Raw genomic sequence first — 23,000 nt, forward strand, 5'->3', positions numbered from 1 at the left:
TTTCTTTTTAAATAAAAATTCTGAATTAAATGACAGGAGAAATATCTCACCTGTGGAATCAATGAATGTCTAAACAAGCATATGATAAAACAATGGCATGGCATGGAATCAACTGTAAGTAATGGAACAGTAATCAGGAAAGATGATTACCTGTGGCTTATTGACTCTGCGTGTAAGTCTGGGAGGTGGCTGTGTTGTGACAGTAGAGGAAGAGAGGGCAGAGGAAGAGAGAGGAGCAGATGAAGAGAATGCTTTTGAGTCTGCAGTCTTTTGAAGAAAAGAAAAGTTGGTCAGCTTGGCACACACTCTCTTATCACAATCACTGCTAGTGATAAGAGCATCTACTATCCAGTAAATTTGATGCACACACAGCAAACATAACTCCATGCAAGGACAAGTGCAGTTTCCAGTTGGTTTGTCTGAGCTGACCACCTCATTCCATTTTAAACATGCAGGTTATGCCTGTAAAAAACGCTACTAAAAATATATCCAGATGGTAAACAGCACAGTCTTTATACAGCTTTCAATAATACTTCTGGTTATGATTCAAGCAGAAATCAAACAATTTGTCATAAGATTTCCCAGTGTGAAATGTGTCATCTTAGAAACCCTAGTTCCTCATTATTTAACGTTGGCTAGATAGGGTATGTCATGGAGGCTATTGCAGTGCATCCAAGACAGTATTTATAATTCTATGATTTTGAGCTCTCCAAACTTCCACTCTTATACAAGGTAGCATGGGGGTGCTGTAATGTATTTTGGCTAGCTGTAGCCCATAATGGACCCCAAGTCAACTGAGAGCTGCAAAGGCAGATCTCCTATACAAAGACTGGGGGCAGAAGATACATTGTAGAATCTACTGGAAGGTTCCTCTATGTTCCTTCTCCTCGTAACATACAGCTACTTATAAGTAAAAGCTCTTGGGGAAAAATATCACTAGGTCTAATTCTCATTTGTGGCTAGACCCTTTCACATCTTTTTGGAAACGCAAAGGTAATAAATTCTACTCAGTGCATAAATAACAATTAGGCCTCCCTTAGTCATGCACATCCCAGACTAAGGTTCACTAAACCACAGGCTCCAGGATCAACAGGGGACAGCTTTTGTGATTCTAGGAGCCAGGCTGACATTTACAAGGTTTTTCAGTCCTTAGCTTTAGGAGGAACAAATAAATTCTACCACCAAAGATGATCCATTGCACACTGGAAAATCTCTGAATAGCAAGGAATTGCCTGTATTCTACACAGTGAGATATATGGGCATGAGGCCTGTGCGATACTTTCATCTGACACATCTGGTAATAGCCGCTATCTGGGACAATCACCTCATTAGATGTGACCAATTGAGTCAGTCCTGTGTTATTATCTATTCTAAAATAATTTTCACTACACTGCTGCTGAGCCCTCTTCTAAAACTTTTGATCTGCTATCCAGTGAATGCCACTGGTGACCCCTGGAAGAAGGTCTGATCCTAAGACCAAAACGACACGTGGCAGCCACTGGCTCTGCCTGGCCGGCAGAGCAGCACAAACCTCAACACACCAGTCAAAATCAGGGGTTCAGAGCAGCACACACACATGCAGGAGAAGTACCTTCTTTTCCCCGCTTTGAAACTTTCCCAGATCACCTTTCCTCACGCCTCTGTTCTCTGTTTTACCTCCCTGCACAATAGCCATTAGCTCCTGACACAACTGGTTGTCCTCAGAGGAACCCACAGGTCTCTTTTCTGGGCTCACACGCATGTCTAGTTGGGATGGTTTCAGGCAACGCTCGACAGAGATCTTGGGAACAGCATGAGCACCCTGCTCAGGGTTGCTGCTGCCCTCTCTAGTCTTTTGGAGCCAGGCTTGGCTGCCAGTGGTGTCACGCTGCTCTGCGAGGACGCTTTTGGGGCTCTCCACTGCCCAGCCGGGGGAGTTAGAGTAGCTCACGCTGGGAGAAGCGGAGCCAACAAACTTTTCTTCGCTTTGCGGAGTGGCCTGATAGGAACTGCGAGCGGAGGACTGAGGTCTGGATGAGTAAGAGGGCCATGGGGATTTAATGGACCTGGGAGTCGAGGAGCCAGAGAGATGAGAATGGTGGAGGCTGACCGTGGGGGAAGGGCTGGCTGCAGCAGAAGGCGAGAGATAGTCAGTGTGAGAGAGGGAGGCTTCAGGCGGAGGAGGCAATGGAGGAGTTATGGCAGGAGTGGTGCTAGGAGACACTCCCACGGTCAGAGCAATCCACTCAGATGTGACCGCCTGCACCTCTGGAGATAAGGCGCGGCGCGCAAAAGGCAAAGGCGGAGGAGTTGGTGTATGGAGCAGCTCAGAGCTGGGAGACTTGAAGGAGACAAAAGCAGGAGAGAAAAAGAAAGAAATGAACAAAAAAATAATAAAGGAAAATACAAAAAGACCGAGCAAAAGTAAAAGGAGAGAGAGTGAGTGTGAAGAGGAGCAGATCTGTGACCAAGCATGGTGCATAAGTTTTCCATAGACAGGTGCACTGTGTTGGAGAACACGCTGTCCACAGCTACTCCAACCACAGAGCCCAGTCTGTATCTGTGCTGCTAATACCCTTCTCCAGCCTTTTCCAGGACCCCAGACACAAAATGTCTTGTGGAAGACCTTAGACTTCATACCATATGCCCTAAGTCCCTCAGGGAGCAGTTGAAGCCACCATCCATGATGGCAGTGTGCAGCATCTGACTGGCCTGGCAGTAATAGCTGGGGCCCCAGCAACTCACACTGTGGACCCAGTCAGAATTCACTGCTGCAATGAATTTTGACTTTATCCAACTCTAGCACAAGCAATGCCTGCTCCTCAAGAAACCTGCACTGCTGAAGCTGTGGAGGAGAAAGGGATCAAAAAAGCCAGCTGTGGCTATTTGGTCTTTAGGTGATTAAAGTAGGTCCTATGTCTATAAAGGCAGAACACATGACTGAGTTCTGCCCTTAGCTATTACCACCAGCAACATCAGTGAGATCAGCTACACTAGCACTGATCAGAGCATTTCTCAGTCCTCTGCCAAGTTAGGCAAAAAAGTAAGGAAGAGAATTGATTTGCCAGGGGAGGAATCAAAAGAATAGCAAAGGAAACCAAAAAAGGGTGGATACAATCCCTTCCATCAAAGGCAGAAGCTTGCAGAGAGCTGGTGGCAGACAGGTCACAGCTATGGAGAGAGTGCCAAGCTGAAACAGAAAAGCTCAGCTGAGGTCCACTTTGACAGGGAACCCCAAACAAGCAACAAGTCTTTCCTCTTTACACAGCAGCTAAGAATAAAAACACTCCTTTTAGGGAAGACCCAGACAGACACCAGGCATGAGCCATGGCAGCCTGTCCCATCCGTCCGGTACCGTATGTCCCTTCCTCCCAATCCCAGTTCTCCACTTTTGTTCCTTGCAGTCTTGACCTCAGAATGACCTTGCTTTGGTCCCGTGGGTGAGAGGGGGATGCACCAGAACCTCATGGATGTGACCCAGACACATATGCTGACCTTCAAAAGCATGAGTATTTGTAGGATGAGAGCAAAACAAAGGGATTTAGAGACTCACTGCCTCCCTGATACGTTTTCCATGGCAAACATTCTGGGATACCCATACAATTACCTGCTGCCATTTTGATTTCTGGTTTGAACTGCAGTATGGTTTACAGTGAATCTAATATTCATGGAAGATCCCAGACTGGCCTGCTCTCAAAACCTGAATTCATTTAGTACCAATTTCAAATAATACAGGCCGCTCTCCTGACCCTGTCTCCCAAAACCATGGTCGTGAGTTCAGGAGTAAGTATACAGCTTGATTCAAGCTGACTGGGATCAACATAATGACTCCTACAGACTGTAACAGTCTGTGACGCCCTTTTAATAGTCATAATGAAAAATTCATTCATCACAGTGGAGGTCTGTAAAGTGTAAACACACACTCAGGAGGAGCTGGATCACCAATTCATTCCATCTCTGGCAGTGAAATTTATTCAGACAGCTGTGAACTGTGGCCCTTTCAACCTGGCCTGAATTCAAGCTACAGATGAGAGATGAAAAGCTGAGTCTCCAAATCCCTTAATGACCCATTCATTAACCTTTCTGGTAAACAAAACATCACCTTTTCCTGCAGTTGCAGCATACTGCAGGGAGCACATGGCTTTTACTGTGCAAAACACTAGTCTTAGCTACAGCTTTTTTCAGCTATTGCTTCTTGCACAGCAATGGCAACATCCCTCTGTTCTGCAAGGTGCTGTAACTGGCTGCATCTAGTCCAAATACCTGTGGTGAAGCTGTCATGCTGCGGTTAGGGGAGAGGGACATTGGTGGGTCAGGATAGTCGATGGCATTCTTGACCACTGGCCGTTTTAGCACCTCCACGTAAGTGACAGGGAAGATGCCTTGACGACTGGTGCCAGAGATTTTTCCTTCATACCAATTCTCATCCACTCGTCGAATCAACGTGATCCTTTCACCCTATGGGAAGGAATAGTAATGCAGTCCTGACTTTAACATAGTTCATCGTTCCAAAGCAGATTACATATTTAATCTTGTTGCAGCCGACGTAAAACAATTGGTGGCTCTCAGTCTCCCCTGTTTCCCAGTTATGTGATTTTAACCCTAACCTCTGGGTGGGAATGATATTTTTCAATTCAGAGAAGGAGAAAATGCAGATCTTTTGGTGCTGACTTGGGCTGTCTGCAGCCTCAGTTACGCTCACATTTTCAAGACCCTTGATGAACTTGCTAAAGCCAGTTAAAAAAAGGGAAACCAGCAGTTTCAGGCTGACCACGAGACTCTCAGGGGTATTAGGTGTATAGGGAGTATGCACAGGTCTGCAGTTTAAACTAGGTCTCTCTATGCTCTCTCCTGTTCTGCTGACAAATGAAGTGACTTCCAGATCCTTAATATAAACTGCAAGCCCCACCTTCATGTATAATTAAAAGACAAGACAGACAAGATCTAATCTGAGCATCAAAACAGAAAGCTGTTTGAGATGGAGAAACGCTGCTACTTAATCTAAATACAGCTGACTTTGCTCTGAACAGCCATTACACAACCCACTCCTATTCCTTCACTCTGCAGTCAGGTCTAGCCAGTCACTTCAATACCGCAGAATCTCGCTTGCCTGTGCTCAATGATTTGGCTTGTAGTATGGAGGAAGGTGAACCCAGTTTCCTTCTTTTCTATATCACCATTCTCATGTGACTGTGTGCATCTCCACTGGAGAGGATCAGACTGGAGACTTGTCAGCAAATACCTAATTTGCCTTGCAGAGCCAGGCTTCCAAGCACTTGTGCTCAAAGTATCTTCTCAGCTAGCACTAAAGAAGCAGTTGGCGCTTCTTCATTCAGCCTACCTGCAACACTCTCACTGCAATGCACTAAATAATTATGGAGTAAAAACATGGGTGACAAGAAGGAATCCTTCCTGAATAGGGAGTTCATCTTATTGGAGCTTTGGAAACTGCAAGTTACTAGTGTTAAAAAGCTTCAGCATTTGTGTGGATTCAATTCATCAACAGAACAAAAGTCCTACCTTTCTGAAGGACATTTCCACTTGGGTATCCCCATTGAAGTTGAACTTAGCAATAGCATCTCCATATTCCAACACTTGCAATGGTGATGGCTTTTTGGGCTGAGCTTTCTCAGCTGGTGGGAGGAGCTAGAATCAAGAAACAGAATCAAATGAGTTACATACAAAAAGCCCATAAACTGGTCACTGGTAGAAAGGGAGCAGGCAAAGAGAACACCTGCAAGGAAAGCAGCTACCTCTATGTATGATCGTGGGAAGATGCCAACTCTGCCATGGTGTTCACCTTCATACCAGTTCTGGTCAATCTGCTTGTAAATGTAAACAATATCTCCTTTTTGCAGAGGAAGTTCCCTGTTAAAAACACAAGCACTCCATCAGAACTTCACTGGAGAACAGATGTGTTCTTTTTCTGTCCAGCAGGTACCAAGGTCTGCATCAGCCCTGTTGATACAAATCACGCTCCACCCAAAGTAACAGCTACATGTTGAGAATTATCCTGTTCATATCGTGGTGTGCAGGGACTCTCTTGCTCTTTGGGCATCCTGTCAAAAAAGCTGGCCTATGAGGGCCCTACTAACCACACAACCTCCAGCAGCAATGGGGTCAAGCTCAAGCAAAAGATGCCACTGGCTGCTTTCCACGTTGGATATAGTGAGCAATGCTCAATTCCTGTTTTGAAACAGGTCATGTCACAAGTGCCTTCCAAAGAGACACATGATTTTAATGGAAGCTAGTTTGCTGATGAGATGAACCCCTTCACATGCCAATACTGATTCTGCAACAATTACACTTCTGGTCAGCCTGTGATTGTGCAACTGCTGACCTCACCTGGGCTAACAACTGGGATTTCAATCTACTGTCTTCAGTGCTAAAATTATGAATGTCTGCAGCTCGGGGAACTCCCACTGTGGGCAGCTTGTATTAGGCTCATAAACCTACTACTTGCATCCCCACAGGACAACAACCAACCCAGCCTTTCCTAACATGATTTTCACAAGCTCTCCTTTACTTTTGTCTGGCACCCTGTTATGTTTTGCTCAAGGGACACAACAGTTACACCTTACATCTGCCTCAGTTTTATTACAGGTGCTGGGGAGATGCTGTGTAAATCATTACAAATCATCACCTATAGAACATATAACAAAATATTCCCAAGATATTAGCACCTGGAAAAAAAAAAAAGGCAGGTCCTTCACTGAATTTTTTTCTTCTTTCTTCCCTCCTCAGCAATGTTAAAATGAGAGCTTCCCCAGGCTCATGCAGAGGGAAAGGCCTTCCAGGCCTCTTCGCAGCAGTGTTCCCCAAAAAGAATGAGTAGTGCTGTGTGATTCACCTGAGCAACCGCAACAGGGCTCAGAGGTACAACAATGCCACCAGAAACATCCACTGGTGTATCCACAGATGCCAGGGGAGCAGTGACCACTCTGTACACTTGTAAGTCCCAAATCAGAAAAATCTTGAGTCAAGGGCCCACCTACGTGCTTAAAGCTAGGCATCTCTTTAAGTCCCTTGCAGACTTTGGGCTATGCTTAGCATAGTGCAAAGGATGCTGCTGTTCTGTATATCTATGTTCCGACCATCTGTATGCCAGATTTACACAGTAAGCTACTGACCAACACAGTTCTTCCAGCTCCTAAATTGGAGCACAGCCAGGGATGTTAGGCAGGGGAATCGCATCCTTCTCCAGTACAAAGGCAGTGACAGAGCTGCTGCCGAAAGGTCTCACACAGCCGTCCTGCTTACAAGATGCGAGGAGGAACATCAGCCAGAGCGCTCCCCCATGGCTCCACCCACCCTCAGAGCAGAGCGCTTGCTTGTTAGAGTAAAGAATGCGGGTTTGCCCTAGGAATCACATAGGATACAGATGCACTGAGAAAGAAGACATTTTCCTAAACGTCCTTTAGAGGCTACGACTTGCAAGATTCCTATTACTTTTCCCTGCCTTACTATGGACACCTTTGCTTTGAGCTCCTGGAAAGACACAAAACATGAATCCAATTGCATGACACTTCATAAATGCTGCATCCTAGGGGAAAAAGCAGAGGAAGAACACTCAAGGCAGTAGTAACAAGCTGTACTCACTTTAGCGTCTGTGCTTTAAAGTCAAACTTGGCTCTAGCAGGTCTCATCTAGAGATCAAAAAAATCAACACATTAAAATAATAATTAGGTTTTCAACCCTCTTCTGAGGAAAAGCATCCAAACTCTTCTATAGCTAACATTAGCCTGGGGAAGAAATTGAATGCAGGTATTCTGCTACAAGCTTGTGTGCAGCTGGTACTTCAGTCCAAATATGCTGGATGGGTCTCTCCCACCAGGGTAAAAAGTGCCAACGTCTGGTATAACAGTAATTAAGAGCTCTACAGAAAATTGATTTAACAGCAGTAAACTTTTAAATGTGGCAAACCCTGGTGAATGAAAGCTGCTCCAGTAACTACAGTTACTGGGGCTCTAGGACCAAATTTCCCTCGACATGTGAACGGAAAAGCAAAATTTACTAGCTGGGAAAAAAAAAAAAAGGTAGGATTTTATTTGATGTGGCTCTTATTGATTATTATCTGGCCCTGCTGAATCCTGCAATGGGACCCATGTACTCTGTATAAATTGGTAGGAAAGAGACAAAGGTGAGGAGGAAATAGGAATAAATTAAGCAGTCTAAAAAAATGTCTTCAGTGGCTATAAAGCCAAAGAGGACGTTGACAGCAGGCCTAGGCTTTAAGGCTTGATTTACTTGGCTGGTTTTCTAATGGCCACAAAATATTCAGACAATTTTAAAGTAATTTCAGTAACAGAGCATAAAATAAGAAGTAGTCATATTCGTGTGGCACCAGACCATTTGAAACTACATAAAGGGCAGACAAGGGTACTCCATCCACGTGGTTACCGCTTCATGCACCGCAGCAGTGCAGCACCTCTGGGGAAACAGAGCTGCTGTCCAGAGCCCCCGGCAGGAATCCCTAAGGCAGGAAAAGGCATTTGGCCAGGACATCTGGACTAGCATCCAGCACTTGGGAAAAGTGCCCTGGGCTCATGGGAAAGCTGCCTACCTCCTCCTTTGTCTCTTTCAGAAAGACCGACCACGTTGTAGGCAGTGAAACATGCTGAGACTTTTTCCAATTGTTTCTAAAGGACATTAAGCATCTTTCAAGAGGAGAAGAAACAATCCATTTCTAAAAAAAACTATGAGACAGTCACATGGCCAGGATCAACAAGACATGAAGTTTCTAAGCATAAGGCACAGACAAGAAGACAATGTAGCAATATGATGCAAAAGATATAGAATGCCTTTGATTCACTAAAAGTAGCTGCTATTTAAAGGCATGCATCACAGGTGTGCACCAGCAATTCTCAGCAGGCATGCTTTAACATATGCAGCTTGGTAGAGATACCAATTAATTTACCAGGCACAAGAGTCAAAGCAGATCTAAATGAAGCCAGAATGGGAAAGGGGAAGGTGGAAAAAAAAAAAAAACAAACGACATTCTCTGAAGAGCTAATGTCGGCCTAAAGCACAACATTGTGAGAGGCAAATATTGCTTTGGGTCAAGCAGCAGACTGAGGTAACTAAAACAGACCTCTGACCCAGATTTCCTCTTTGCTGTATCGTCTACATTTAGGAGGTCCCCAAATCGCTCATTAGTGATAAACTGATGGTGCGTTGGAATGACCCCTGTGTGCCTTCTAGCTGCAATATCAGCTTCTTCTTGCTCACGTTTAAGCCGTCTCTGGTCCTCTAAAAGTTTCTGCCATAAAATTGCATAAAATGGGCAGTAAATCATCTAGTTAAAGGCATTCAAAAGCTGCCATAAATGTGACAAATAAAATTTCTGAGGTCCCAGCAAATAGCTGGGATTTTACAATTCAAAATAAAATACTGATTCTAATAACTACACAATATCCTTTTGTTTTGCAAGCACAGAAAGTACATCACCACTATGGTATAACTGAAATCCAGCTCATCCAGAGGATCTATCCAAAGCTGATGGAAGTCAGTGAGTTTTTCTAAGTTTTGGGCAGGTCCTGGGAGCTTCTAAGACGACTGCTGAATAATGCAGAGGGCTGATTCAAACCCCCCTCCACCAACACCGAGTTTCTCTCATTGACTTCCAAGAGACCTAAATCAGCCCCACAAGCAGTTCCGAGGCACCAAAATCCCCTGAGCTTTGCAAGGAGCTTGGGAAAGTGCCTAACCACCTTCAGGTATGAGGTTCTCCCATACTTCCTTTGGGCTCATATAATACACTTCGTAAAATAAAGTAAATAAAGCCCAAAGAATTATTTTGGACTTCTGAAGCCTCTGGCACAGTAATGGAAACGTGCATTCTTGAGTACCTGGGCAGAAGGATTCTTCCACCTTTTGGGGCTGACTGTAGGCTGAAGAGTTCAGCTCTGTGCTAACTCATTTGAATCCAGCAGGTCTTAGTGAATTCAGAGTTTTGCTCTTACATGAGTTTTTGTGCTGGATTTTGGAAGAGGGGGGATTACTAACTGTTTCACAGGAGAAGACAGCAAAAATATATTTTTCACATAGGAATTAAGAGCAGGTTTCACCATATTTCAAAGCACACATAAACATTATTTTAACTCAGAAAGTTAACACTAAAAATCTAACTTCTTTTTTTAACTCAGCTTGAATACAGTCAGTGCTGAAAAGTCTATGTGGTTTTCCTACTATTTCAGCTTGCCCCAGTGTTGCCCGGCCATTTCGAAAAGGACTGGTACATTCTGTCATCAACAACTTGACACACCACAAAGAATTCTAGTTTGCACTGGGGGGAAACTTCACACTTTCTGATAGCTTAAAATATCTTATGTTTGCTGTTCAAAATCTGAGGACCCCCACAAGAAAAACACTGTTCTCACCAGTTTGATTAATACCGACTCAAGTGGCTTGCTTAGAGAACAATAAAACCTTAACTCACTTACAGAATAATCATTTCATCTTTATCTGCGAGTACTAGGGTGTTGTACCACATCTCACATACATCTCCAACCTTTTAACATTCTTTAAAGCCCCCATGCATAATTTTGTGCAATTGATAAGAACTATCAGGTTCATTTTAAACAAAAGCTAAACTGGACTACACATTATACATTAAATCAGTGGCAGAGGTAGTATTAAAATTAAAACATACTAGTTCCAGCTTGTTCCTCTAACTTCCAATATACATAGCCATGGACATACAAGCTGTCCTTATGTACGGCTAAATGCTATATTTCTTGTATGTGGGGCTGCAAACTGTTATCAGGCCATAAAGGAGGGCATTACCTCTTTATCGTCATGCCGTCTGCGGATAATTTCTTCTGGAGTTTCCATGTAATCAACTGGTGCAAAATGCCTTGGTGATTCTGAATCTACTTTGAAACAACATAAGGAAGTTAAAATACAGATGGGCTTACCTAGCATAACCAGAAAGGAAAAAAATAGATATTTTTAAACAATTTGTTTCCATTATGACAGTAAGGATTCTCAATTGCCATTGACCACATTGCCAATTAGATATTGATAATTTATCCATTTAAATTTTTTTCCCTTTTGGGCTGTACTTGTGAACAAAGATCCAAAAACAAGGAGAAAATAACAGTACAGGAAAGAGTAAAGACATAGAAGGACTTTGTGAAGAAAAGATTCGCTGCCATCAAAGTATGATTTGGCATTTTACTGTTGAGAAAAGTTTAATACACACACACGCACGCACACACACAACTAGACCTTGAGAAACTGCTCCTTAAAGCAAATCGTCTGGGTTTGTTTTATATTCCCATGTGTGCAAATGATATAGGACTAGATAGATCTCATGTTGAGATTCTTGCATCCCTGGAGTTGCTTGAGAGAGAAACTGAACCCGATGTGATTAGAAAGGCAGCGGAAATCGTTTCTCAGAAGTGCAGCTGTTAACAAGTCCTGAACAAAAATGCTCAGCAAGACACGCAAAGGACGTTAGACACACTAGGGGGAAAAAAAAAGAGAGAGTCAGGGGATGCAAAGGCAGGGAGTAAAAATGCAAGGGTTGTGGAAGAAAAGTGGAGGAGAAAGGAAAGCAAGAAGACAGATGAAGGGACACTGGTAAAGAACACAAAAAGCCACCTCCTAGGTACGTCCCAAGTTCACTTTGCGGGTTGTTGTTTGTGTCCAGGCTGTGACAGAGAGCATATGGAACAGGGTTCCCATTGTTTAAGGAGTCAGGAGTGCCAGCCCGGCCCATGAAGCTATCTCGGCTAGATCCCATGGTGGGGAAGTAGCTAAGCCTCTCCACAATGTCAAAGGAAGACAGGCGCCTGGGGGCTAGAGGCCTGCTTCTGGAGCACAGTTGGTGCTGGGAGTGGTGACTCTTGTCTCCTATGCTCCCCTGGAGCTGTATGGGATCATCTGGGTTCTCAGGGCTGGGCACTGCCAGGCTTCCTGGGCAGTCAGGGGGTGGAGTCCTGCAGGATTTGTGTTGGAAGGGCTTTTTCAATCGGAAGGGAAGCGGGCTCATTAGGTAGACGTTTCTGGGGAGCATGTGTCTGTCCCCATAGATGTCCCCTTTGCAATCAGGGTTCCTGGAGGCCTGCTGCTGCTCATGCCTTCGGATGGTAGTGAACCTGGTGTAGGAAGCTGGGCATGCGCCTTTGCATCTGTTGATTTTATGCTTCTGAGGCCCATTGAGGTTGCTGCTGCTGCTGCCGCTGTCATTGGATGCATTTGAGAGGAGATCTATCTCATCCGTGCAAGCTGAAAGTGTGTCCATAGGGATGGCATCACTGACATCCGAAGCAGTGTCCTCCACATTACTGCAGGAGTGGGAGGATTTATCTGCCAAGCTGGCAGCATCCTTCTCTTCTTGGTGTGCTTTTGGCAAATCCAGAAGAAACTCTGCAGAGTAGGCAGAACTCAGACAAGTTTTAGACTGCAGAGAAGCAGTGAATTTGGTTTGTCCAGTGGAAAAGTCAAGCGAGGGCATTGATCGAGATCTCTGGATCAGCTGCTCAAAGGCACTGATACGGGAGGAAACGGTGTGTTTGGGGATCTGCTCTGAATCCTCTCGACTAAGGTTGTGCTCCATCCTGTCCATTGCTTCATTCTCAAACTGAGATGCAATATCCCTGACGCTGCAGGAGGAGACTGTGCCCAAATGGATCCTGGACCGGTTGATCTGATGCATGTCTTTATACAGCATTGTAAACTCCATCCCACTCTTCCTGGAGGTAGGGAACAGGTAGCCTTTCCTAGAGTTGGTGCCATACTCCTGCAGGCTCATGGTACTGCCGGACTTGATGGCATACTCCTGCTTCGACTTCATCAACATGTTTTCTATGCTTTCCCCTATGTCTACCATGAAAGCTTTTTTATTATCGAACAAGGCAATGGAGCTACGAAGGTTTTCGCAGCTTTGAGCTTTCTCATGAGACAGCAAGATACCCTTCTTGTCCTGCACAAGAGCAGCTGGAGCTGCTAGTTTGGGTTTGAATTTAGAAGGGAGGATTTCAGTAATGCAGGCTTTTGCAGCTGATAAGGGCTTCTTATGTTTACATGCGTGACCTAACATACCGGTATAACTAGCGTTAAAGGTTCGGCTATTAACTGAAGAGGGTGCGGTCATATGAGCATTCCCACCTTTACGATCCACTGGTAAGCATGCAGAATAAAATAAATACAACCTGTTAGCTTAAGTGCTAGAAAGCTATTGAGAAAGGAGAAAGAACATGCTTGGATTTCATAAAATGCACTTTAAAGAAACACAGTTCCAAAAAAAGAAAAGCAGGAAGAAACTGCACAACAAGCCGCGCTTACAGGAGCAGGTGAAGTGCTGCTAGTATCTCTAAAATGAGAGGCTTGGCCAGAAGCAGATCTAGAGCACTTTGAAGGTACCCTCCTAAAAAGTGCTATGCATCATCAGCTTCCAGGGAAGCTGCAGCACTATGGAAAAGGGTAGCTGAACTCTGGGCAGCATCAGGGTGTCAGCAAGAATGCAGAGGCACTAACATTACAAATATGGCTTAATACCAAGCCTGTAATCACACCTGCTATCGTCTCACCACACTGCTTGCCAAACAGTTTATTCCTGGGAGGGAGAAGACAATCAGTGGCTGACTGTGGTAGCACAAGCAGGCCACATCAGCTGGCCTTGCCCAAGAGCTGCCTGCTTAGAGATTCCCCATACTAGGAATAAGCTGAGTGTCCTTCAGACAATGTGGTTGGCCATGTTTGCTTTAAAAATCAAGGAGTCAGATCAGGACATTATTGTTTTTTAAAGTCAGATCCAGTCTGGGTTCAGCTTAGACTGTAGTTTTTAGGTCTGTTTCCGATTTGAGTTCAAACTCAAATGTCAAAATAACCATTTGGGTTCAATTGCAGTTTGGGGAACAATAACTGTTTGAACAGATTTTTTTGTCCAGATCCAGTTTGACTCCCTGCCCTACAGGCCTGACATAATGCTGGAAAGCAGCTGGAAGACAGAGACAGAGAGAGAACTTTTTGGTGTGATGTACTATTTTTAGGGAGAGCAGTTCAGAAACCGAACACATTCCTTCCCCAGTCCTCTCCCCATCTCAAGCCATTTTTAGGTTGAAGTTGGCTCAGAGATACATTCCCCAGTACAGCTCCCTGATGGGAGTCAGGCTCTTCCTTGTCCTAATCTTCTAGAGAGCCCATGATGCGGGGAGGAAAGGGGAGGAGATGCAGCCGTCTCTGCTGCCTCACTTTCTCGGAGCCCGCAGGGCATTGCTGGTTCACAGTGTCCTGTGCATTCTCTGCAGGCCCCTCGCAGGCAGGAGGCTGTGGAGCGCACGGCGCCAGCTACATCAGGGTAGCCGGGCCAGCAGAGATGGTGTGGCCTGCTGAGATACCACAGCAGGAAGAGCAGAAAAGGCAAGGAAGGGCTCTAGCATGGCAAGGCAGTGGGAGCAGATAGATAGCAAGGCCAGCCTGAGCAGCCTCGAGGAAGAACATGAGGGTGTGGGGTGTGGCTGAGGTGCTAGATGGAGGGAGCTGGTCCCTATTGGCAAGGGGAACCTGGATCAGATTAAGGGGTCATGAAAAATATTGGCCAGTGTGGGCTGAGAGAAAAAAAAGGAGGGAAAACAGAGGATGGCAAAGAGGAAGTACAGAGGAAACCTCAACTGGCTTGAATAAGACTCTAAACCCTGCAGCAGTTTGCCCCATATCACCTGGCTTTTGACACTCTGCAGAATGGAGAAGAGGTTAGTGCCCTGACCACCTACCTTTTGTGGAAGCAGAGCTAGAAGGTCGCTTGAGACCACTCAGCCCCTGGAAGGGGATATCTCCACCTTCCAGCACACTCTTGTAAATCTGCCTTTCATTCTCCAAGCCAGCAGGGTCCCCCAGTGCTGGTTCTGACTCCCTCTTCACTGCATGGTAGTTGGGTGAATATGTGGAGCTGGAAAACACAAAAAAGGGGAAGAGACACCAGTGGGTCACTTCTGTTTGCTGAGAGCTTCATGCAAAGTAAGAGAAAACCACACTTGTGAACACAGAATAGCCTGTGTATGAAGAACGGGTGCTGAATGAAGAAGTTATGAATACATTGAGATAATGTTCTAGGTTCGGCACTACCATAGCATTCCCCACCTGAGGGAACTCTCCCAGCTCAGCCCCCCAGAAAACAGGTGGCAGGAAAGCACTCCTCCTTTATTTTACAGATGAGGCAACAGAGTCACAGAGCAGATGCATGATTTCTTTGCAGACACAAAGAAGTTCAGTGGCTAGCTGGAAGTAGCACAAATATCTTCCAGCTCTCAGTCATCTCTCCTTAAACACTAGCCACATCTGTCCTCTGGTTACAAAGCACAGCTGCTCAGGAGTTCATCTCAACCAGTCCAGCCTCCCAGTTAACACTGTAGTTCAAGACTCCCAGAGCAATTTCTCAAGCCCATCAGTGAGGGACCATGCAGAGAAGTAATGGTACAGGGCTATAGACACTACTGTTTTAAATGCCAAAGACGTTCCCAGGTGTGCACAGTTCTGCTCAGCTTTGCCTCAGGCTTCCACTACAGGGCATAAAAAATCCTGGACTTGAGGTCTACCATGCAGATATATAAATAAAATGCTGTTAAAATGCATACAATTTTAATTTCTCAGGCCTTTAAAAACTGGACATTTATTACAAATCCCTTTCTTCAGTCATGAATCTAAGCACAAGTATGCCTCCACATCTGATTTCTAGATTTCACTGTTTTCTCTCTAAAAAAATAACTGACAATGCCATGGCATAAAAGGCCTTTCCAGGTACAAAAGACTTGCTGAGCAATCAGGCAGACAATGTTCTCCTAAAAGCTAAGCTCATCTGATATCAGTTCTTGTGCTCAACCAGGCTCTTCAGAATAAGATGCAGTCTCACACAAAGCTATTCTGGGGCCAAAGCATGACTCCTGGAAAGTTTGAAAAAATAAAAAAATAGTGCATTTGCAAATTCATGGAAACATTTTGAAAGCTGGTTTACATCCTGATGTCCAGGATTGATTCAAATTTATGTGGGTGTGGAAATGCTTGTGGTTACGCCTGCTTGTTGTGGATAAATCTGTACATGCATCTCTTTATTTTGGATAGACACTGTACTTACGGGGTAAAGAGAAAGCTTTCAAAAACATCAGAGGACTGTCTATGGAGGTGGAATTACACAATGTCTGGATCACAAAGAAGATTTTAGTTTCCGGACAAGGAAAACTAGGTCATATGTGGTCCCATAAATTACTTTCTGGAGTAAAAGCTCATGAAAAGCACCACAAAAGAGATAGGGAACATGGTCACTTTTTCAACCTAGGCAATGTTCAAACAGAACCACAGCTACAGAGCTGTGTGTCTTCTGGGGGTTATCCCAGTGTCTCTCTTTGTCAGGTTCCCAAGGAAGCCCTGCCAGTTGCTGCAGGGAATAATGACTGCCTTGAGGTTCCTCACCTGGGAGGTAAAAGCATTTTAGCCTAGTTGTTAAAAACCAAAGGGTTAAAATGATCCTCCTTTGGGAATACACCTGGGGGGAGAGAGGAGGCATTTGGCAGAGTCTCTACCAGTTGCTCTCTCATTAGGGCCAGCAAGCAGTACTGTGGGGGCCAAGGCAGTCTGCAAGATCAGAATCAGGTGAACAGAGGGAGGAGCAACACTGCAAAAAAGACAATAAACTCCAGGTAACTTTTCTCCCTGCTCTGTAAAGGCAGGGCAGGGAAGAATGTATGACTCCACTGGGCCTCACTGTTGTGTCCCATTCCCAGCCTACCCAGGTTGCTTCCCCTCCACTGGCTCAGATGCTGGCACTCCTACATGCTTTGGGTGGTGTCAGAAAGGGCACAGACAGTGCTGCTGTGGGCAGAAACCTTACCAGTCTTTGGCAAATATAAGCTATTCTTTTATGCTAATCTCTGAGATTTCCATTTATTTTATTGCTCTCTCAGGCAGAAGGGAACTGAGTTGAAAGAAGTACAGGACACCTCTAAGGCAGACCCAGAGGGGTGGTGAACACATGTGGTATTAATGGGCATCTGGAGAACAACATGCCTTTCCTAACAAACCATCCACACAGAGGGGATCACTGTCCCTGTGGACAACATTAAGCACTCAGTCCAATTACAAGCAGCAGCAGGTTTGCAATAGGAGCTGGCTCCACGGCTCAAGTAACTCAGTACAGCTCACCATCTTGCTCTGGATTTTTTTTTTTGTGTGTGTGTTCCTCTTTTAAAACAAACCAGCTCCATGTACAACTCATTTAGACAGAGTACACTGTTTATCACGTATTCCTCCAGAAAAGCAGTGCCACATAAGATCTTTGAGAAATATCGTTACTGCTACCACTGTTCCCTTCCTAGAAGCTGGAAAATTATTGCCTTCCATCAACAGCATCCTTTTGATCTGGTACTCGTAACTGGGAATATCTAACGGAAGCCAATATATCATACATGTGCAACAGAAACAAACTTCATTTATTCCACACAATAAAGTTACTTGCATGAAGTTACAGTCAATTTGCAAACTTCATCAAGATGGAGTTAAAGGTCTGTTCTTTCTTTTTTTTTAAGTCACTGCGTAGCACAATCTGCAGTTCTTACCTAGACAATGCAATCACTCATGTAATCACTTCAAAATTAATTCAAGATCAAAGAGCAGATATTGTACCTGGACTCATCTAAAGCATGTGTATAATTCTCATGGTACATGCATTTGTCTATATCCATCACCAAAAAATAAAGCCAACCCACTTCCAATGCCCTAAACCCTGTCCTACATGCCCTCCAATTGTAAAAGAGACATCGAAAAGCAATTGGAAAACTTACTAGGAAGAATGGTCTGTGGAAGTTTCCAGAGGAGTAACACCTGCTGTATTCTGCAAAAGTCCAAACAAAGGAGTCACTGATACACACTTACATGTGACGAGAAAGAAAAAGGCTTGCTTAAGTAATTTTCCATCTATTGCTTGAATATTAGCTTTTAGGAGACATTGAGGTTTAAGTCTAAATGCAATTTAAGCTGTCAATGTCTTTGCAGAAAAGCGACAATTTTCCTGAGTTCCTTCAGGGCAGTGACAGGTTTTTAGCACAGCCGATGCCTTTTTGCAGCGCCTATTCTTTTGTCTGCAAATGAGTCTTTGTGAATAAAGCCAAAAGCAAGAAGAGATAACCAGCTGGGCCATGACCAGGAGACACATGCTCATAATTATTTCCCCAAGCTTTTCCCCCAACCCGTCACTGCCCGCCTTTGCTTTAAAGGTATATTACATTTCTGCAGCACAATACATTCCTCAGCGTTCAAAAAATATCAAAGCACTAACAAGAAAAGCAACATTTCAGTTCCGTTTCCTTACTTAAGAGAAGCAATGCCAGCTGCACAGGTTCAATAGCAAAAGCTAGTTCTTATCCGTTTGCTTTAAATCCACCTAACACTTCCTAGGCACATTATTTAAAAAATTAAAGGCAATTCTAGAAGAAATGCTCTATTTGGCGTCCCCTCATCTATCTGAGGATTCCCACGTAGGAAGAAAAAGCAAATCTTGGGTTTGAAAAAGCAGCTTTTTCAAGTCCTGGTGAAATGCCGCAGCTTCAAAAAAAAAAAATCAACAACAGAAAAAAATAGAAAAAATGGCATGTTACCAAATTAATCTATCATTTCATGATTCGAGTCCTGCAGACCCTCAAAACAGCAGCAGCAGCTGACCTGCCCTAGAAGGCCATGGCAAGGTGCAGCGTGAGGAAAATTGTGTAAAATCTCTTGGGAATATCCAAATCTTGGGTAGGCGTGAGCTCCTAGCAGAGAGCAGGGCTTGTATGAGGGGAGCGTAGATGGCAACACGCTTGAAAGGCACGAGATGATGACGTGACCCAACCAAGAATTTTAAGCTGATTGCTGCTGCCTATTCATGTGAAAAATAGAGAGGGGTATTTTGCAGACACTGAACTCAAAACCCTAAAGGAGGACGGGGGTGGGGGTGGGGGGCAGCTGAAAGGGAACAGGGGGAGAGAGGAAATCACTGTATCTGAAATGGATTTCAAGCCGGATTCTCAGCATCACGTTCTATTATTTCTGACAGCGACACAGCAAGCCATGCAGTCAGAATGGTCAGAACCATTATTTATCCCAACCTCATTTAATAATCATCCAGCAGTGAATAGATTAGAGCAGAGAGTTTGGAAACAGGGATTGGCAGCATGAAAAGAATAGGAAATACCTTCTGTGGCTTTTTATGTGGCGCTTTATAAAGCTTCTCCATTTTTTCTAAATCTGCCTCTAACTCAGTCTGGTAGAGGTAGAGGTCTTTTTCTAGATCAGTCTGGTTAAAGAAGGAGAAGAAGAATGGGAAAATAATGCTTAGGGTTAGGGGAAACCAAAGGAATGTTAATTTTGAAAAAATAAAAAAAGGCGAGCCTTTTTAATTGAAAAAAGACAAAGATGGTATGGACAATACACAGAAATTCACTAGTAATTAATCACGTTTCAATCATTACAGAGGAAATAGTTTTAGGCATTTAACAGTCAAAATTAAGAGATGCACAGGCCTGCTAGAATCTAATTCTACAAACCATAAAGTTATAAAACCCACCTGTAAAAAAAAAAAAAGATACTGTAACAATATGCAATATGCTGTTAGTATAATTATCATTGCAAGTCAAGATAGCAAAACCACCACTCTAAATTATGGCTGATTATATTTTAAGAATTGCTTATTAAATCAATTTACTAGCTACTTAATTGTTAGGCTAATGAGCTCAAACCCAATTAAAAAAATCACTCACAAGCACACAAAACCCAAGCAATGCTACCAAAAAAAAAAACGAAAAAGAAAACCACATACACACATACATACGCGCTAGATGCTGTAGTACAACGTATGTGAGACACAATTACCTTTCTATCCTCTCTAGTAAGGATAGAGCAATCTCCAGGAGTATAATCCCAAATCTTTTTTGGAGGCTGATGGAAAGCAGAGGAAGGAAATGAGGAAATGAAGATAAGGAAAGACATCACAGAGAATATGGAAACTGGATTAGAACAGAGGGGGAATACAATAGGGGATTTGCATCAACACTGAAAAGAAATTAAAAAAAAAAAAAACCACAACAGAGAGAGATTGAAAGAGGGATAAATCTGCTATAGCACAAATATCAAGAGATCATGAGAGGCAAAAGGGAGCATACATGCAGTCTGGGAGGGGCTGTTTTCAGTAGTGTTTGAGGAAATTTCTATTTTTGCAAGGTGCTCTAAGGGATTTTGGACTCTCTAGAGGGAGCCCACAGCTGGTGGTTAAAGCATTCTTAACACAAAAACAAAGCAACACGGGGAAAAAAACCACACAGTCATAAAAAGCATTTGTTTTGCTCATTCTTCTTTTCAAAAGGAAAGGGTAAAACAAGGGCCTTTGATAAAGAAAAGGGAGAATCTTTCCCACCCCCGTCAGACTATGAATACATACCATGTGAACAAATGGCTGAATTTCCAGTGGTGGCATTGTGGGGCAATGAGAATGCAGAGTTGTTATTATTTCACTGGTTTGGGGGTTTGTTTGTGGGAGGGGTTGGTGGAGAGAGTGGGAAACATGGAAGTTTGGGAACTAGTTATTTAAAATTCATCCTATAGGTGAAGGCACCAATTTCAAAATAGGATTTTCCTGTTTGGATGCACATGTAAATATCCAGGAGGATTATTGAAAGACGTTTGTCCTGACACTCCTATCCAAATAATGCCACGCTAATATCCTCATTTCACCAGATATGCACCTCTCACTGATATGCTCAAGGAGACTTTGTTCTTACTTTGTGAAATCAGAATACATTTGCTGTTTCCAAACAAAAATAACCTCTGTTGGTTGGCAAGCTTAGCATCATCCTACGTGTCCATACTGACTTCTGTGACTAGATTGTCTCTGAGTCACTGACAGGGGATCTCCTAGTGTCAGTTTATCAAAGGCGAGACTGAGCTACAGCACTTGGGTCTTGGTGCAAATTCCTTCTGGTTTCTAGACTGCCTGAATCGGTAGTTTGAATCCAGCCCACTTCTACATTTGGACAGCCACTATGTGGATTGCAAACACTGTAAATACCTATTTCTTATCCATCAGATCAGCAGCTGCAGGTAGGCAGATGGTGCTGCAAAGAGTTAGTTTTGAGATTTGAAGGGAGGAACTGGAGGCAAGGAGGTGAGAAAGCAGGACATGCACCCCTTTTTCCAGTCCCCCTGCTTCTCCATTTATAGCAAAGAGATTACTTAGTGCTGTCTCAGGAACGGCTGGGAGAAAGTGCCCGTGTGTGTGAGCCCGCAATCACAATGGAAGACAACTGAGCTCTAGACTGACCGAATGTCAAGTTTTGTGGATGGGCTCCATGGAGCTGCGGAGCTACAGGTCAGGAGGAAGGAAGGACAGACTGCGTGGGGATTCAGTCTCAGCAGCACACTGAAAAAACATCCATGCTGCAGAGACTGGTCTACCTGTCTGCAGGGCACGTGCCTGTCCACGGACCGGCCTAGAAATGCATCTGGGATGCTGGTCCAGCAAAGTGTCACTTCAGCTGCCTTAGGAAGCGCATGTGCTTTCCTCAATGGGGAAAGCCCCATCCTGGTCATTCTGATATGTTTGGAGAGCAACACCCACAGGCTCAACAAGAATCCTGTGCTCCCTTTTATCAAGGATTTTCCTGCCCATGTCATATAGCTGCAAATAAAGTCAGAAAGCCAGTGGACACCATCCTGTATAAGTACACATTATCTCCAGCATTGGAAAAAAAAGCTGGGACAAACAGAGAATCTTTGAAAATCCCAGGTGCTGGTAAACATCCATTAAAATGCTCTGATTAGGTATGGGACTTAGCCACTAGCTGGTCACAAAAATCTGGTCCTGTTGTGACCTGAGTAAGCAAAGCTACATAAACCATGCTCTTTTGGCTCAGGTGACGAAGGTCAGGCGGAGCTTTGCTGAATTTCTGTCATGTTCCAGAGCAGGTAGCTGTAAAAGTCTGAAATGACATCCTCAACTCAAGTGCCTGATGTAATGCCAAAGCGCTACGTACATAGTAGCACATTCATGGGTTGGCGTAGTTGATCAGGGAGCATAGTTGCATGGCTTTGGAGCTAGAGTAAGTTGACATGGGATATCATTTCAACACAAGCTGTAAGAAAGCAGCCCTTGACAACAGTGCCCTGAGCAAGGTGGGGAACTTGTCACCAGAAAGATGCTCTGCTGAACGGGAGATGGATTGCTGCTGTAGCCTGAAATGCCCTCTTCTAAGTAAGGCCAAGGCTGCATAACTAAAAGCACAAACACACACTTCTAAGGAACAGATATACCCTCACTTCTAGAAAGGCCCAAGGGCATAAATGTTCTCCTTTCTCTGACACGTTTTCCATTAATTTACACTAACTCGAAGGATCATAGAGATGACAAACCTTCATTCATTGCAAAAGCATATGGCTATTAATTACACAGTAGAAAAGAGAAGCAGGTTTCTTCTTGCTTTGTGGAAATCTTAAACCATGACAACTTGTGAAGGGTTCCTTAGGCTGACATCACTTAAAAGCCTCAGTGAGGTGGGATTTACCTGACTTCTACTGCCTAAAAGTTAGGGGGGTCTCAGCTCCTTCTTTAGCTTAGGAAGGAAGGTCCATAGCTATAAAACATAGTTTTCTATGACAGAATGGACTACCCAGCCACTGTACATGTTTGGTTTTCAGCAAAAACTACACTATTTCTATGATATGGTCAGACTGGGCACCCAACCTCACGCAGCTACATTCTGTGCAGAGGAATTCTGTTGCCTCTGGGAGAACAAAGACCAGATTTAAAGAAAACCTGCTCTCTGATGTCTATGTGCAGTTGCTTTTGAAGCCAGTACTGAACCTTAAGATGTATTTCTGTTTTGTTGTACATGCAGGGAAATCTCAGCAGCACTCAAAAATGGTGTGCATGGGCATTTGACAGCTGACCTCAAGGAGAAAGGAGAAACAACCACTATACCTGAATAGATGCAAGAGGTTGATACTGACCCTCTGGTGCAGTAAGAGTAGCTTATCAAACAGTATTCAATAATGAA

At 44.0% G+C, this 23,000-nt stretch overlaps 1 protein-coding gene across 1 annotated transcript in view; it reads right to left on the minus strand.

Annotated features, from left to right (window-relative positions):
* The window catches only part of SORBS1 (sorbin and SH3 domain containing 1), an 80,613-nt gene that overhangs the window by 10,738 nt on the left and 46,875 nt on the right, over positions 1 to 23,000 (minus strand). The window contains exons 18-31 of the mRNA XM_082310113.1: positions 20,390 to 20,404; positions 19,825 to 19,890; positions 19,148 to 19,249; positions 17,760 to 17,809; positions 14,700 to 14,875; positions 11,584 to 13,104; positions 10,765 to 10,850; positions 9,071 to 9,238; positions 7,579 to 7,625; positions 5,733 to 5,847; positions 5,500 to 5,625; positions 4,243 to 4,437; positions 1,592 to 2,320; positions 151 to 267 (exon numbers count right to left, since the gene is read on the minus strand). Of these exons, the coding sequence (XP_082166239.1) occupies positions 151 to 267; positions 1,592 to 2,320; positions 4,243 to 4,437; positions 5,500 to 5,625; positions 5,733 to 5,847; positions 7,579 to 7,625; positions 9,071 to 9,238; positions 10,765 to 10,850; positions 11,584 to 13,104; positions 14,700 to 14,875; positions 17,760 to 17,809; positions 19,148 to 19,249; positions 19,825 to 19,890; positions 20,390 to 20,404 (3,513 nt within the window). The remainder of the gene's footprint in view (positions 1 to 150; positions 268 to 1,591; positions 2,321 to 4,242; positions 4,438 to 5,499; positions 5,626 to 5,732; positions 5,848 to 7,578; positions 7,626 to 9,070; positions 9,239 to 10,764; positions 10,851 to 11,583; positions 13,105 to 14,699; positions 14,876 to 17,759; positions 17,810 to 19,147; positions 19,250 to 19,824; positions 19,891 to 20,389; positions 20,405 to 23,000) is intronic.

This window comes from Platalea leucorodia, assembly GCF_965183815.1.
Source record: "Platalea leucorodia genome assembly, chromosome: 4".
NCBI classification, from domain to species: domain Eukaryota; kingdom Metazoa; phylum Chordata; class Aves; order Pelecaniformes; family Threskiornithidae; genus Platalea; species Platalea leucorodia.